Source organism: Drosophila miranda, assembly GCF_003369915.1.
Source record: "Drosophila miranda strain MSH22 chromosome Y unlocalized genomic scaffold, D.miranda_PacBio2.1 Contig_Y1_pilon, whole genome shotgun sequence".
In the NCBI taxonomy this organism is placed as follows: Eukaryota; Metazoa; Arthropoda; class Insecta; order Diptera; family Drosophilidae; genus Drosophila; species Drosophila miranda.
In genome coordinates, this window is record NW_022881603.1 from 36,989,815 (window position 1) to 37,007,716 (window position 17,902).

The 17,902-nt window shown below is 42.8% G+C and overlaps 1 protein-coding gene across 1 annotated transcript; it reads right to left on the reverse strand.

The window, feature by feature from the left end:
* Positions 1 to 5,386: 5,386 nt before the first annotated feature.
* LOC117191649 (probable methylcrotonoyl-CoA carboxylase beta chain, mitochondrial) lies at positions 5,387 to 11,660 on the reverse strand. The gene is made up of 4 exons (XM_033396455.1): positions 11,529 to 11,660; positions 11,220 to 11,473; positions 10,808 to 11,162; positions 5,387 to 5,392 (listed from the first exon to the last, which is right to left on the reverse strand). The coding sequence occupies exons 1-4, from the start codon at positions 11,658 to 11,660 to the stop codon at positions 5,387 to 5,389; spliced, it is 747 nt and encodes a 248-aa protein (XP_033252346.1).
* Between the last annotated feature and the right edge of the window lie 6,242 nt (positions 11,661 to 17,902).

Sequence of the window (17,902 nt, forward strand, 5' to 3'; positions counted from 1 at the left end):
CGCAGTCTTAAAGATATGGTCATTCTCTACAATTCTCCGTTTTTGGTTTTCTCATATCTTTAAAATTGTGGATGCCACAGATTTTCGTCTTTTGTGGGGGCGGAAGTGGGCGGGGCGAAGTTGTGAAATATTTTTGTGGCAGTGACATATCACAGAAGTCTGGGTCCAAAACATCGTTGCTCTAGCTCTTATAGTCTTTGAGCACTAGGCGCTGAAGGGGACGGACAGACGGACGGACGGACAGACGGACAGACGGACAGACAGACAGGGCCCAATCGACTCGGCTATTGATGCTGATCAAGAATATATATACTTTATGGGGTCGGAAACGATTCCTTCTGGACGTTACACACATCCACTTTTACCACAAATCTAATATACCCCAATACTCATTTTGAGTATCGGGTATAAAAACTATATTTTATGAGATTCTGAACAAGTACAGAAAGGACGACTGGAACATTCTATCAACAGATGCCTCAGTTACAGAAAGTACATGTGGCATAGGAATAGTAGAATGGCCTAGTGGAAATATCCACAAGTACAAAATAGAAAACAGATTATCCTCAGTAGGTGCCGAACTCGTAGGCCTTAAAAAGGCCTGCGAACTATGTCTTAAATATAATTACAAAAAGGCTTTGATTTTAAGTGATGGATTAGGAGCTATTAATTTAATTAAAAATAAGAATACAGACTCGTACCTAGTGAATGATATTCACAACATAATTAACCAATCAGACATTCAGAAACTTGACATTCTATGGGTCCCTGGTCACAAGGGTGTGGCCATCAACGAAAAGACTGACATAGCAGCAAAGGCTGCTACAAGTGAGGGGTTTACAATAAATATAAAAAAAAAGCTACAAGGAGGCTCAAAGAGAAATTAGGAACTTTTTAGTATACAAATTAAATGAGGACTACAGGACGAAGTGTAGGACGAAGGGATCCAGCCTCATAGACATATTTCCAGACATACCCAGTAAACCCTGGCATTTTTCTCTTAAATGGAATGCTAAAAGCATCAAGACCATTAACAGACTTATGACGGGACACACATACGACAAAGTCTTCCTACACCGAATCAAAGCAATTGACTCAAATATCTGCGAAACGTGCAATGTAACTGAATATGCCGAACACCTGATCTTCGATTGCCAAAGATTTGCCGGGCTCAGAAGGAAATTCAAAATCTTTAAATATTATAACAATTTACATCAATTATTAATAAAAAAAAGAGCCGCTACATCTCAGAGAGCTGGCAATCTTCATCAAAACTGCTGACTTAAACTTTTGACCCCTTTTTTCTTCATCATGTTATAAAGTAATTTCAGTTTATTTTCTAAAACAGTTAAGTAATTTTCCTCTTTTTTTTATAAACCGACCTGTCAAACTCGCCAAACTACATCACCAGTATCTGATCAATGTGGCTACAGTGCTACGATCAAAATTCCGATCATCCTTGAGATGATTTAAAACCAAAAAAAAAAAAAAAAAAAAAAAAAAAAAAAAAATTGCTTTCGGTTGAATACTAGCAACGACTATCAGCACTGAACACATATTTTTGTGTGGACGTTGACATGCAATGACTGCATCTTTCAAGAGGCGATGCAGTTACTGCACCGTCAAGTGGCCCGTGTGACACCAGCAGAAGGCTGTTACGCGCGGATCCCAGGCAAAACGCAGCCCTCCTCCCGCCCAACCGACCGAGGGGCGCTGCCGCATGACGCGCGGCGCGTAGCCGAACCAAACGCGAACATGCAAGAAAGATAGCTATTAGACTAACATTCGAGGAAAATTAGTACTAAACTTACTAAGAAACTAAGCATGCAATCAAAGTACAAATACCACTACAGTTACTAATTAATAGAAAGGTGTGTAAGGATTAATAATTTAATAAGAGGAAGAGAATTAGTGGTGGATATAATATGGTAGAGGGAATTATAATCCGAGCATAAGACCCTAAACGGTTCATGCAAGGAATAATTCGATCTACAAAGTGGAAGGAACAACGGTATAAAATTTCTAGTCAGTCTAATAGGAATCGTGAAGTTTATGCGGCTCAACAGATCAGGGCTGTCTATGTCACCCCCGATCAAGTTGTGCATAAATATCACACCAAGCATTTTTCTACGGTTAACTAAGGATGGGAGGTTTACTAATAGTAGTCTACTAGAGTAAGATGGGAGTTTTACACCCGCATCCCAGTTAAGGCCCCGCAGAGCAAAGAGTAAAAAGTTTTTCTGTACTGATTCTATACGGTCCTGGTGTACTTTGTACTGAGGGCACCATACACAGGAGCCGTATTCTAAGATCGGACGAACAAGCGAGGTATAGAGAGTCTTTGTTATATAGGGGTCGTCAAATTCCTTTGACCACCTCTTTATAAACCCAAGCACGCTCATGGCCTTATTTACCATGGTAGAAATGTGTTCGGAAAACTTTAACTTGGGGTCTAACATAACACCCAGATCATCCACCAGGGTAATTCTCTCAAGAGAACCACCAAATAGGGTGTAAGGAGCCAACAAAGGGCTAGAACGATGAAATGTCATAACTTTGCATTTCGAGGCATTAAGGTGTAACAAGTTTGCACAACACCATGACTGAAAGTTATTGAGATCGGATTGCAAGCGAGAATGAAATGAAATGTCCTTGTACTGGACACAGAGTTTAACATCATCCGCATACATAAGTACTCGAGAGTATGTTAATACTGAAGGTAAGTCATTAATAAAGAGTGTGAAGAGTAAGGGGCCTAGATGGCTGCCTTGTGGTACTCCCGAAGAAACCTTTACTGGGAAAGAGAGGGAGTTTTTGAAGAGGACTCTTTGAGACCTAGAACAAAGATAGCTAGAAATCCATCTCAGGAGGTTGGGCGGAAACCCTAAAAGGTCAAGTTTATGCGCTAAAAGGGAATGGTTTACAGAGTCGAATGCTTTACTAAAGTCGGTGTAAATAACATCCGTCTGTAAGTTACCTTGAAAGCCTTTAATAATGAAAGAGGTAAACTCTAACAAGTTCGTGGTGGTTGATCGCCGCCTTATAAATCCATGCTGAGTTGGAGATATAAGTGACTTGCAGAGATGTTGCAAGTGCGGAGTTAAAACCCTCTCAAACATTTTAGGAATAGCGGATAACTTTGCTATACCTCTATAATTTTTTGCATCAGACTTGCTACCTTTTTTATGGAGAGGAATTATAAACGATTCCTTCCAGATCGGGGGGAAGCAAGAAGAATCAATGGATAGGGTGAATAGTTTAAGCAAAGGTCCACACAGAGCCTCGGCGCAGTACCTGAGTACACAACCTGGAACCCCGTCTGGACCCGGTGAAAACACCGGCTTAACTAGTCGAAGATCATGAAGTAGGGAACATTCATTTAACAAGGGACTGAAAATGCCGTTCGACCTCGGTAAACCGTATGGGTACGGATGACCAGAGTAGCTTTCCTCAGAATAGGTGGTTTGGAAGAATCGGGCAAAAAGATCGGCAATTGCCTGATCATTATTTGCCGACGTATTACGAAATGATAGCGAGGATGGGTGTGCGGACGTTCTACGCTTACTGTTTACGAAGCTGTAAAACTGTTTAGGGTCCTGAGAAAAACGTATCCTGCATCGAGATAGGTAGTTCTTATAGCATTGAGCATTAAGAACTGAAAAGTTTGACCGAGCTAATACATAGCGAGAGTGAGAAGTAGGAGAACCCACTTCTTGAAATTTTTAATAAAGTCTTGATTTTAAGTTTTTTAGACTGGATAACTCTTTGGTAAACCAAGGGGGTTTTCCAGATCTAGTCGGACAAGAAAGCGGGACACAAGAATCGAAAAATGTGCCAAGAGCATTGTAAAAAATGTTTGTGCCTTTTATGATATCAGTGCACTAGTACAAAGCGGACCAATCAAAATCCCTAATGAGGTTATTAAGCTTCGCAAACTCGGCTTTACGAAAGCAGCGGACACGTTCGGGCAGCCTACTCGACCGATCCAATACAGTTGGTCCTATATCTAGCGACACCTCGAAAGTAGGGTGGTAGGCGTCTTCAGGTATAGTGAGCGGAAGGGCTCGGGTTAACAACACTATGGTCGGATCCGATACAAAGCACAGATCAAGCAATCGACCCAAGGAATTATTCACATGGTTGACTTGAGACAGGGATATTATTATTGGTTTCCAGATCAAGATGATAAAGAACAAGAAAATTCTACTCTGAAGGCAGCTGCGGAGCAAACCCCTCCTCGCAGGATTTCCGATGAGAAGCCCAACTACTTAAGTCCATATGTGAGCGTCTCGCGCGGTAAAGTCAACTCTCGCTGTGATCGTGAGAAGCGAAGCAGCATGTATTTGCCCGGTGAGGAGTATCCTGTTGCCAATCGGCGGGCCCTCGAGTCGGTGCTCTACTTTCGCATACAGCTGGAGAATGAGATTCGACGACTGCGAGATATCTGCAGCGAGTGGGAAGCCTATAGCAAGGAGAATGAGGCGCATCTGGTTGAGACGGGCGGCATAGATATGATCAATGTGGCCATTGGACAGACAAATTTGCTCTCTACCAAGAAATTGATGCAGTTCAGCGGTCTGATTGACCGTTGCGAGGCGGGAGCTACGGGCAAGAACCATCGACCCTACGATGGCAGCGAGGAGACGAAACCCGTCCAGGCAGAGGATCTGGAAGGGTGGTGGGACATGCTGCGACTCCAGAGTGAGAATGTTGACAAGCGCTTTGATAACTTGAAGCGATGGAAACAGAACAATTGGCAGGACCCCGATGCAGTTGAGGAATCGAAAATCCCAGCCAAGCCTGTGGCCAAACCAAAGTCTAAGCTGGGCAACAATTTAAACGCTAAGCCCAAGGTCAAGGCCAGCAGTAACTTGATGCAATTACTCCGCAAGGCCCATGCTGAAATGAAAAAGGCTAAGGCGGATGTGGTATCAGCGGACGATGCCCCGCAAACTCCAACTCGCAGCAGCACTCAGCGTGTGATCGTAGTACGCGACCGTCGGTCCTTCTCTCCTGCTCGCACCGTCCTGCGCATGTCTGTAGGCGAGAGCCGTTCTTCCAATGGTGGCAACACTCTGCTCAAGTCTGCTATATTGGCCGCAGCCGTACAAAACGCTTTTAATCATACCCCTCCTCCCAATAAGGGACGCCAGTCGATTCTGAAAAAACCAGGGACCAGCAAGCGTGAAAGTCGTGGAGTTATTTTCAGTACAAAGAAAAATGTACGGCACTTCAAATTCACCTACGAAGAAGGCACTATTAGCGATGACCAGGGCCCAGCAGAAAATGAGCCGCAATCCGCGTCTTAGGCCATCCACCGAGTTTATGTAGTTTATCTATCATTTATTATTTAAAGTTACGTTTTTGTTTATATGTATAGTATTATTTAATTCTGAAAATTATGTTTCAATTTCAAAGCCTTGTTTTATATTTTTTTTTTAATTAAGTACATCAATCAATCAAATAAAGGAAAAAAACGAGGGGGAACGTTGTGAGTTGCTGCGGACACCGCAACTCTACAGTTATACCCGATACTAAGTCAGTATGGCTCTCCTCCGGCAGACGCCGCTAATATTAAACGACACGACAAAGAGTGCGTGCGAGAGAGACAGAAAATCAGTCTGAGCGTGACGTCGGGCGCTGCGTAGCCACTGCAAATTGATTTGTTCCTATTGGCTATAAAAATGATCTGATCTGATCCAGATTCAACAATCTGATAGATATTATCTATGATTCTGCGTTTTTAGTTTTCTCGAATGTGCAATATTGTGGATGCAACAGATTTTCGTCCTTTGTGTGGGCGGAAGGGGGGGGGGTGAAATTTTGAGATACACGTTTTATAGTAAGATCTAACAGGAGTGCGGATACCAAATTTGGTTACTCTAGCCTTAATAGTCTCTGAGATTTTTGAATATCCCCAGATTTTCGTCCTTTGCGAGGGCGGAAGGGGGTGTGGCGAAATTTTGAAAGAAACTCGTCTCGGTCCGATATATTAGGAGTGTGGATACCAAATTTGGTTGCTCTAGCTTTTGTAGTCTCTGAGATCTAGGCGCTAATGTTTTACTCTAAGCAAAGCCGCCTATGCTACGTGTGTGTTAGAGAGAGACAGGGCGGAAAAAATGAAATTGTTTTCTTGATGCTGGCTATAATAATAATACGATCCAATTCAGATTCCGCAGTCTTAAAGATATGGTCATTCTCTACAATTCTACGTTTTTGGTTTTCTCATATCTTTAAAATTGTGGATGCCACAGATTTTCGTCTTTTGTGGGGGCGGAAGTGGGCGGGGCGAAGTTGTGAAATATTTTTGTGGCAGTGACATATCACAGAAGTCTGGGTCCAAAACATCGTTGCTCTAGCTCTTATAGTCTTTGAGCACTAGGCGCTGAAGGGGACGGACAGACGGACGGACGGACAGACGGACAGACGGACAGACGGACAGACAGACAGGGCCCAATCGACTCGGCTATTGATGCTGATCAAGAATATATATACTTTATGGGGTCGGAAACGATTCCTTCTGGACGTTACACACATCCACTTTTACCACAAATCTAATATACCCCAATACTCATTTTGAGTATCGGGTATAAAAACTATATTTTATGAGATTCTGAACAAGTACAGAAAGGACGACTGGAACATTCTATCAACAGATGCCTCAGTTACAGAAAGTACATGTGGCATAGGAATAGTAGAATGGCCTAGTGGAAATATCCACAAGTACAAAATAGAAAACAGATTATCCTCAGTCGGTGCCCAACTCGTAGGCCTTAAAAAGGCCTGCGAACTATGTCTTAAATATAATTACAAAAAGGCTTTGATTTTAAGTGATGGATTAGGAGCTATTAATTTAATTAAAAATAAGAATACAGACTCGTACCTAGTGAATGATATTCACAACATAATTAACCAATCAGACATTCAGAAACTTGACATTCTATGGGTCCCTGGTCACAAGGGTGTGGCCATCAACGAAAAGACTGACATAGCAGCAAAGGCTGCTACAAGTGAGGGGTTTACAATAAATATAAAAAAAAAGCTACAAGGAGGCTCAAAGAGAAATTAGGAACTTTTTAGTATACAAATTAAATGAGGACTACAGGACGAAGTGTAGGACGAAGGGATCCAGCCTCATAGACATATTTCCCTGGCATTTTTCTCTTAAATGGAATGCTAAAAGCATCAAGACCATTAACAGACTTATGACGGGACACACATACGACAAAGTCTTCCTACACAGAATCAAAGCAATTGACTCAAATATCTGCGAAACGTGCAATGTAACTGAATATGCCGAACACCTGATCTTCGATTGCCAAAGATTTGCCGGGCTCAGAAGGAAATTCAAAATCTTTAAATATTATAACAGTTTACATCAATTATTAATAAAAAAAGAGCCGCTACATCTCAGAGAGCTGGCAATCTTCATCAAAACTGCTGACTTAAACTTTTGACCCCTTTTTTCTTCATCATGTTATAAAGTAATTTCAGTTTATTTTCTAAAACAGTTAAGTAATTTTCCTCTTTTTTTTATAAACCGACCTGTCAAACTCGCCAAACTACATCACCAGTATCTGATCAATGTGGCTACAGTGCTACGATCAAAATTCCGATCATCCTTGAGATGATTTAAAACCAAAAAAAAAAAAAAAAAAAAAAAAAAAAAAAAAAATTGCTTTCGGTTGAATACTAGCAACGACTATCAGCACTGAACACATATTTTTGTGTGGACGTTGACATGCAATGACTGCATCTTTCAAGAGGCGATGCAGTTACTGCACCGTCAAGTGGCCCGTGTGACACCAGCAGAAGGCTGTTACGCGCGGATCCCAGGCAAAACGCCGCCCCCCTCCCGCCCAACCGACCGAGGGGCGCTGCCGCATGACGCGCGGCGCGTAGCCGAACCAAACGCGAACATGCAAGAAAGATAGCTATTAGACTAACATTCGAGGAAAATTAGTACTAAACTTACTAAGAAACTAAGCATGCAATCAAAGTACAAATACCACTACAGTTACTAATTAATAGAAAGGTGTGTAAGGATTAATAATTTAATAAGAGGAAGAGAATTAGTGGTGGATATAATATGGTAGAGGGAATTATAATCCGAGCATAAGACCCTAAACGGTTCATGCAAGGAATAATTCGATCTACAAAGTGGAAGGAACAACGGTATAAAATTTCTAGTCAGTCTAATAGGAATCGTGAAGTTTATGCGGCTCAACAGATCAGGGCTGTCTATGTCACCCCCGATCAAGTTGTGCATAAATATCACACCAAGCATTTTTCTACGGTTAACTAAGGATGGGAGGTTTACTAATAGTAGTCTACTAGAGTAAGATGGGAGTCTTACACCCGCATCCCAGTTAAGGCCCCGCAGAGCAAAGAGTAAAAAGTTTTTCTGTACTGATTCTATACGGTCCTGGTGTACTTTGTACTGAGGGCACCATACACAGGAGCCGTATTCTAAGATCGGACGAACAAGCGAGGTATAGAGAGTCTTTGTTATATAGGGGTCGTCAAATTCCTTTGACCACCTCTTTATAAACCCAAGCACGCTCATGGCCTTATTTACCATGGTAGAAATGTGTTCGGAAAACTTTAACTTGGGGTCTAACATAACACCCAGATCATCCACCAGGGTAATTCTCTCAAGAGAACCACCAAATAGGGTGTAAGGAGCCAACAAAGGGCTAGAACGATGAAATGTCATAACTTTGCATTTCGAGGCATTAAGGTGTAACAAGTTTGCACAACACCATGACTGAAAGTTATTGAGATCGGATTGCAAGCGAGAATGAAATGAAATGTCCTTGTACTTGACACAGAGTTTAACATCATCCGCATACATAAGTACTCGAGAGTATGTTAATACTGAAGGTAAGTCATTAATAAAGAGTGTGAAGAGTAAGGGGCCTAGATGGCTGCCTTGTGGTACTCCCGAAGAAACCTTTACTGGGAAAGAGAGGGAGTTTTTGAAGAGGACTCTTTGAGACCTAGAACAAAGATAGCTAGAAATCCATCTCAGGAGGTTGGGCGGAAACCCTAAAAGGTCAAGTTTATGCGCTAAAAGGGAATGGTTTACAGAGTCGAATGCTTTACTAAAGTCGGTGTAAATAACATCCGTCTGTAAGTTACCTTGAAAGCCTTTAATAATGAAAGAGGTAAACTCTAACAAGTTCGTGGTGGTTGATCGCCGCCTTATAAATCCATGCTGAGTTGGAGATATAAGTGACTTGCAGAGATGTTGCAAGTGCGGAGTTAAAACCCTCTCAAACATTTTAGGAATAGCGGATAACTTTGCTATACCTCTATAATTTTTTGCATCAGACTTCCTACCTTTTTTATGGAGAGGAATTATAAACGATTCCTTCCAGATCGGGGGGAAGCAAGAAGAATCAATGGATAGGGTGAATAGTTTAAGCAAAGGTCCACACAGAGCCTCGGCGCAGTACCTGAGTACACAACCTGGAACCCCGTCTGGACCCGGTGAAAACACCGGCTTAACTAGTCGAAGATCATGAAGTAGGGAACATTCATTTAACAAGGGACTGAAAATGCCGTTCGACCTCGGTAAACCGTATGGGTACGGATGACCAGAGTAGCTTTCCTCAGAATAGGTGGTTTGGAAGAATCGGGCAAAAAGATCGGCAATTGCCTGATCATTATTTGCCGACGTATTACGAAATGATAGCGAGGATGGGTGTGCGGACGTTCTACGCTTACTGTTTACGAAGCTGTAAAACTGTTTAGGGTCCTGAGAAAAACGTATCCTGCATCGAGATAGGTAGTTCTTATAGCATTGAGCATTAAGAACTGAAAAGTTTGACCGAGCTAATACATAGCGAGAGTGAGAAGTAGGAGAACCCACTTCTTGAAATTTTTTATAAAGTCTTGATTTTAAGTTTTTTAGACTGGATAACTCTTTGGTAAACCAAGGGGGTTTTCCAGATCTAGTCGGACAAGAAAGCGGGACACAAGAATCGAAAAATGTGCCAAGAGCATTGTAAAAAATGTCAGCTCCTTAAAGCCGCTCCGCGTCTGCCTCATGAAAGCCACCATGTCTTTCTCCACCGCACGGCATGCCTCGCAACTGTAATGCAAGCCATTACGTTTGGCTATAGCATCCCTCACGAGGCCAGAAAATCCAGCGCATTTTGCGTGCACTACGCTGTCGCAGAGCCAGCAGGGGACATTCGGCTGATCGTGGGTGATCTGCTTCTTACAGCATTTTTTGGCACAGACCACAGCGTATTCCATTTTATTTTATTATTTATTTATATATATACTATTGTTTGCAAAACAAATTGGTATCAGACCAATGTGCCAGACAACGCTCAAAGCGGAATTGGTAAAAAAAAAAAGAGAGCAGAGTGGAGAGCGGTTATAGCGAGAGCTACTAAGCAGAGAGCGCTATTGCTCAGAAAGTTTAAAGAGCGAGAGAGAAAGAACAGTTATTGAAGTTGAGGTGATAGCGAGAGAGTGATAAAACAACAAAAGCTACCAGACGAGAGCGGACTGCAATGCAATGTAATGCGTACTCACTCACTGCAACAACACAAACACAAGCACAAGCCGACGCCGAAAAATAAAAAGTTAAATAAAGTTTTAACACAAATCAAAAGGCATGCACTCGCGTAAATGAATAGGTTTCCAGATTGTTGTCTGGTTAGAAAATATAATTAGAATTTAGTTAGGAAGACACCGGCTGTTTATTCAAAACAAAAGGAAAAAATGCGGAGCGCAAAACAAAAACACGTCTGATCACTACGAAAGATAATCGGAAGAAGGTCGCAGCTTTCACCAATGGACGACCAGCCAGGAAAATAGTTCCTTGTTTCTTCACAATAATGCTCTCATCCGCCATGGCGGGGACATAGGCTCCTCCGGCCGTACATCTTCCCATGACAACGGCAATTTGGGGAATGCCATGGCCCGACATGTTTGCCTGGTTGTAAAATATGCTCCCAAAGTGCAGTTTGTCAGGGAAAACCTCGGCCTGGCGCGGCAGATTGGCACCACCGGAGTCCACAAGATAAATGCACGGCAGTCTATTCTCCTGGGCAACCTCTTGGGCACGCAGATGCTTCTTCACAGTTATGGGGTAGTAGCTGCCACCCTTGACAGTGGCATCGTTGGCCACGACCACACATTCAGTGCTAAAAGAATGTTCTCAAGTCTTATTTAGAGGGACAATAGTATGATGCACGACCTACCCGCAGACCCGGCCCACTCCAGTTACTATCCCGCCAGAATTGACCACTTCCTCCCCGTACAATTCGTGACCAGCCAGAGCACTAAGTTCCAGGAAAGGCGAACCCTTATCCAGAAGTAAATTGATGCGTTCCCTGGCCAACAGCTTGCCGCGTGAGGTGTGCCTATCATTGGCCTTTTGACCGCCACCCGTCAGCACTTGGCTGGTGAGGTTGCGCAGCTCTGTGACAAGCTTCCCCATCTCGCTGGCATTGTCCTATCCAAAAACTCGGGCTATAGAATATTTCCTGAAATACGCAAATTGCTTATACCTTGTATTCGGCCGATTGCTTGTCCACCTCGCTGGGCAAGACATTCGCTTCGCCAACGTGGAGCAAACGTGTCTGGGTTCGGAGCAAGTTCGTTGATACCGCATTTCTGAGCAATATTTTAAGCCTAAGCATTTTGCACAATAATTTATTGGAATAGGAAAACTAAAAACTACAGAAAAATGCTGCAGAAGTGCGGTTGGTTGATGTTACGTCAGTATCGACTATGCGTGGGCGGTATATGATAACGATAGCAACACCACCAGCTGTGCGATCTAGTCAGTCTAATAGGAATCGTGAAGTTTATGCGGCTCAACAGATCAGGGCTGTCTATGTCACCCCCGATCAAGTTGTGCATAAATATCACACCAAGCATTTTTCTCCGGTTAACTAAGGATGGGAGGTTTACTAATAGTAGTCTACTAGAGTAAGATGGGAGTTTTACACCCGCATCCCAGTTAAGGCCCCGCAGAGCAAAGAGTAAAAAGTTTTTCTGTACTGATTCTATACGGTCCTGGTGTACTTTGTACTGAGGGCACCATACACAGGAGCCGTATTCTAAGATCGGACGAACAAGCGAGGTATAGAGAGTCTTTGTTATATAGGGGTCGTCAAATTCCTTTGACCACCTCTTTATAAACCCAAGCACGCTCATGGCCTTATTTACCATGGTAGAAATGTGTTCGGAAAACTTTAACTTGGGGTCTAACATAACACCCAGATCATCCACCAGGGTAATTCTCTCAAGAGAACCACCAAATAGGGTGTAAGGAGCCAACAAAGGGCTAGAACGATGAAATGTCATAACTTTGCATTTCGAGGCATTAAGGTGTAACAAGTTTGCACAACACCATGACTGAAAGTTATTGAGATCGGATTGCAAGCGAGAATGAAATGAAATGTCCTTGTACTGGACACAGAGTTTAACATCATCCGCATACATAAGTACTCGAGAGTATGTTAATACTGAAGGTAAGTCATTAATAAAGAGTGTGAAGAGTAAGGGGCCTAGATGGCTGCCTTGTGGTACTCCCGAAGAAACCTTTACTGGTAAAGAGAGGGAGTTTTTGAAGAGGACTCTTTGAGACCTAGAACAAAGATAGCTAGAAATCCATCTCAGGAGGTTGGGCGGAAACGCTAAAAGGTCAAGTTTATGCGCTAAAAGGGAATGGTTTACAGAGTCGAATGCTTTACTAAAGTCGGTGTAAATAACATCCGTCTGTAAGTTACATTGAAAGCCTTTAATAATGAAAGAGGTAAACTCTAACAAGTTCGTGGTGGTTGATCGCCGCCTTATAAATCCATGCTGAGTTGGAGATATAAGTGACTTGCAGAGATGTTGCAAGTGCGGAGTTAAAACCGTCTCAAACATTTTAGGAATAGCGGATAACTTTGCTATACCTCTATAATTTTTTGCATCAGACTTGCTACCTTTTTTATGGAGAGGAATTATAAACGATTCCTTCCAGATCGGGGGGAAGCAAGAAGAATCAATGGACAGGTTGAATAGTTTAAGCAAAGGTCCACACAGAGCCTCGGCGAAGTACCTGAGTACACAACCTGGAACCCCGTCTGGACCCGGTGAAAACACCTGCTTAACTAGTCGAAGATCATGAAGTAGGGAACATTCATTTAACAAGGGACTGAAAATGCCGTTCGACCTCGGTAAACCGTATGGGTACGGATGACCAGAGTAGCTTTCCTCAGAATAGCTGGTTTGGAAAAATTGGGCAAAAAGATCGGCAATTGCCTGATCATTATTTGCCGACGTATTACAAAATGATAGCGAGGATGGGTGTGCGGACGTTCTACGCTTACTGTTTACGAAGCTGTAAAACTGTTTAGGGTCCTGAGAAAAACGTATCCTGCATCGAGATAGGTAGTTCTTATAGCATTGAGCATTAAGAACTGAAAAGTTTGACCGAGCTAATACATAGCGAGAGTGAGAAGTAGGAGAACCCACTTCTTGAAATTTTTTATAAAGTCTTGATTTTAAGTTTTTTAGACTGGATAACTCTTTGGTAAACCAAGGGGGTTTTCCAGATCTAGTCGGACAAGAAAGCGGGACACAAGAATCGAAAAATGTGCCAAGAGCATTGTAAAAAATGTTTGTGCCTTTTATGATATCAGTGCACAAGTACAAAGCGGACCAATCAAAATCCCTAATGAGGTTATTAAGCTTCGCAAACTCGGCTTTACGAAAGCAGCGGACACGTTCGGGCAGCCTACTCGACCGATCCAATACAGTTGGTCCTATATCTAGCGACACCTCGAAAGTAGGGTGGTAGGCGTCTTCAGTGAGCGGAAGGGCTCGGGTTAACAACACTATGGTCGGATCCGATACAAAGCACAGATCAAGCAATCGACCCAAGGAATTTTTCACATGGTTGACTTGAGACAGGGATAGGTCAAGCAAGCCGTCAACAAAGTCATGTCGTGACATGGGCACTAGGATACTAGACTCGTTTACCGAAGACCAAACAGTTCCTGGCAAGTTGAAGTCACCATGTGAGGTCAGGGGCCAGCCGTGAAACAAAAACTTGTCGTTTTGGTGGGACTCCAACCAGTGGTTTAGTCACCACAGGCCTAGTACCTGTGGTGGCAATATCTGGAGGTCCGGAACGTCTATTTACTGGTGGGATCGGGATAGACGGGACAACTAGCGAACTTGCGGACACCACGGACACGGACGCTGCAGACGTACTTGGCTGCACATTCTCCGAGGCGATGAATTCGGCTACCGAATCTGCATCGCCAGCAGCTGTCGTTGCCCTTGGAGTGGCAAACGAGATCAACTGCTGCACACTTGGAGTGGTCGGAGTCAGTTTTTCGGCGGCGCACGGCTGAGTGACGGTTGGCAATTGCAGATCCCGCGGAGTGACCTTTTTGCGCCTCGGAGACTCATTCAGCAGTCTTAAACCGCTAAACTGAGCCTCCATGGCTAGGAGCCGATCGGATTGGTTTTTAAAACCAACGGTCAGCTCCTTAAAGCCACTCCGCGTCTGCCTCATGAAAGCCACCATGTCTTTCTCCACCGCACGGCATGCCTCGCAACTGTAATGCAAGCCATTACGTTTGGCTATAGCATCACTCACGAGGCCAGAAAATCCAGCGCATTTTGCGTGCACTACGCTGTCGCAGAGCAAGCAGGGGACATTCGGCTGATCGTGGGGGATCTGCTTCTTACAGCTTTTTTTGGCACAGACCACAGCGTATTCCATTTTATTATTTATTTATTTACTATTATTTGCAAAACAAATTGGTATCAGACCAATGTGCCAGACAACGCTCAAAGCGGAATTGGTAAAAAAAGAGAGCAGAGTGGAGAGCGGTTATAGCGAGAGCTACTAAGCAGAGAGCGCTATTGCTCAGAAAGTTTAAAGAGCGAGAGAGAAAGAACAGTTATTGAAGTTGAGGTGATAGCGAGAGAGTGATAAAACAACAAAAGCTACCAGACGAGAGCGGACTGCAATGCAATGTAATGCGTACTCACTCACTGCAACAACACAAACACAAGCACAAGCACAAGCCGACGCCGAAAAATAAAAAGTTAAATAATGTTTTAACACAAATCAAAAGGCATGCACTCGCGTAATAGAATAGGTTTCCAGATTGTCGTCTGGTTAGGAAGTAAATTTAGAATTTAGTTAGGAAAACACCGGCTGTTTATTCAAAACAAAAGGAAAAAATGCGGAGCGCAAAACAAAAACACGTCTGATCACTACGAAAGATACGAACATTTTTAACCGATAATCTAATCAATTTTATATAAAAGTGGCTAATTTTAAGTACCATCTTTATTGGCATTGTTTATAAAATAAGGTTTCAATAAAAAATGTCAACAATTTCCACTAAGTTTATTTCTTTACATGGTAACTACACATTTGCTACATATTAAAATCATTTTTATAAAGGGGAATATGTGTACTTTTCAAAATTGTTGGCCCGTTCTTTTCCATATAAGCCCCATGGAAGCGCCAGTGTGAAAAACCCCCGTTATGCATATTTTTACATTCCTTTTTTTATATTTTTGAAAACATTGAGATTTTGATGGCAAGTGATCAAGATTTCGATGATTTCCCGCATTAATAATCGATGTGGCTCTAAATTGCATTTTTACACGACTTCTACATTGGGGCATTGGCCAATGTGAGTGCATAAGCTTAATATACTGGAAAATACTATGGAAAGTATTTTTATATTTTGCAAGGTGTGTGAACCAGACATTGTGGCAAGAAAATTAGTGTACTAAGTGACTTGGCGATAAAATATACGGTCTGAAATATGCCACATATACCCACTTAAGACCCCTCTATTTAAACAGTCATTGTAGATACCTCCTATCCCTTCTTTTACTCACAAAAAAAAACCCCACTATATCCACGATTTTCACTATTTTCGGTGCAATATTAAAATACCCCTTTGGCATACAATGGGCTAATCGTTCTGTGATTTGATATTATTAGCTTGCTAGGACTTTATAGCTGAACATGAAGTTTATCCGATTGATAGATTATTTTTCTAAAATAGTAGCCAACTTTTGCTAGTCATTCTTATTGGATTTGTTTAGAATTTTCACGAGTTTTCAAAGTGAAAATTTTGAAAAATATACCGCTAAAAATTATTGTGTAAAAAAAGCACTACCTTTAAAAAAACTGCATACAAAATACCAGATTAAATTGTTAAATAAATTCCAAGTCCCCAATCTATCAAAAAAAGTTTCCTTGCCAGGTAAAAAAGAGGTAAATATTATTATTATTAGTACTATTTTCCGCGGTCTAACTCGAGTTGTTATCCAGTTTAAATAAAGGGGCTTAAGTGGGCTAAGTTCGTTTTTTCATCGGGATGGCACGCTGAAAAGGCGCCATTCTTAAGAAGCGTCCCTCCATTTTTTTTAAACTCCTAAATAATTACTGCTCGACGTCATAATGCAGCGCCACAGGGAATTATATAAACAGCAATCACTTGCTTTCAGCCCACGCAATTTCAATGAGCAGAACCGGGAACTCCAGAATGCGGCGCGTGCAAAACAGCGCGAGGATCGTTTTCAAAGCAACCGCATTATTAGTGTTAGTCCAACTCCCGTCAAGCGTGCGGCACCTATACCGCCCTCAGAGGAGGCGCAGCCACGCCTTACCTATGTCGCTCCTCCAAAGGAGAATCGAAAACCAGAGCTGCCTCAGCAGCAGAGGAACCCCACCCGGGACCTTTACATAAAGCGCTTCGTGGATTGGAAGGCTGCCAGGAAGGAACAAACAAAGAACGAGCAAATTGCTCGTCGTGGTCAAAAGATGTTCACATATAAAACCGAAACACTTAAACCTGCGACAAACCCCCAGAAAGAGCAGGAGAACGCTCCGGCATTTGTGCCGCCAAAAAGGCACTCCTTATATGTTTTGGCAAAAAAAACTCAGTGTACGCAGACGGCAGCGGAGAGAAAACAGCCTTTGGCAACCCAATTGCGTACCCAGGGTCATCCATCCAGATTGCGCGCTCAGCCTGCGGCAACCATGGCAAAGCTGCAACATGCAGCGTCGCGTCTTCAGCCGGTCACTGTGAAGACCCAAACATCAAACATGAAACATCAAACATCAGCAAGGAATGTCCAGCCAGCCACAGTGAAGCCTGCACCTTCACGTGCATTGCCCTTGAAGCCTACAGCAGGCCCAAAGCCCAAGGCAGCAGATTTGGTCGTTGGACCTTCTGCAAATGGGGTTGTTCATTTGCCAAATGTGAGGACGCAACCATTCGAAAAGCCGGCCGTGAGTAAGCCCACCTTAAAAATACCAGCAGTGAAACCAAAGCCCATTCAAGGAGGCGGCGGAGGGAAAGCTGCGGGAAAATTTAAGTCGACCGCAGTAGCAAAAGGGCCGGCAATAAAAAACAAGCTTGCCAGCCAATTGTCGACCAGAATGAAGGCCAAGAGCAACGTCAGCAAGTACGTAGGTCTTCAAAAGAATGTTCGAAATCGGCCGGAGCTGATGAGAGAGTTGGTTGAAAAATGTACGGCACTTCAAATTCACCTACGAAGAAGGCACTATTAGCGATGACCAGGGCCCAGCAGAAAATGAGCCGCAATCCGCGTCTTAGGCCATCCACCGAGTTTATGTAGTTTATCTATCATTTATTATTTAAAGTTACGTTTTTGTTTATATGTATAGTATTATTTAATTCTGAAAATTATGTTTCAATTTCAAAGCCTTGTTTTATATTTTTTTTTTAATTAAGTACATCAATCAATCAAATAAAGGAAAAAAACGAGGGGGAACGTTGTGAGTTGCTGCGGACACCGCACCTCTACAGTTATACCCGATCCTAAGTCAGTATGGCTCTCCTCCGGCAGACGCCGCTAATATTAAACGACACGACAAAGAGTG

What these genes read in the sequence shown, in the direction of transcription:
- LOC117191649 (XM_033396455.1), bottom strand. Translation starts at nt 11,660, where the DNA reads ATGCTTAGGCTTAAAATATTGCTCAGAAATGCGGTATCAACGAACTTG. An exon ending in AGCAATCGGCCGAATACAAG is followed by an intron (nt 11,474 to 11,528) that starts GTATAAGCAATT and finishes GTTTTTGGATAG; the next exon opens with GACAATGCCAGCGAGATGGG. An exon ending in GGAGTGGGCCGGGTCTGCGG is followed by an intron (nt 11,163 to 11,219) that starts GTAGGTCGTGCA and finishes ACATTCTTTTAG; the next exon opens with CACTGAATGTGTGGTCGTGG.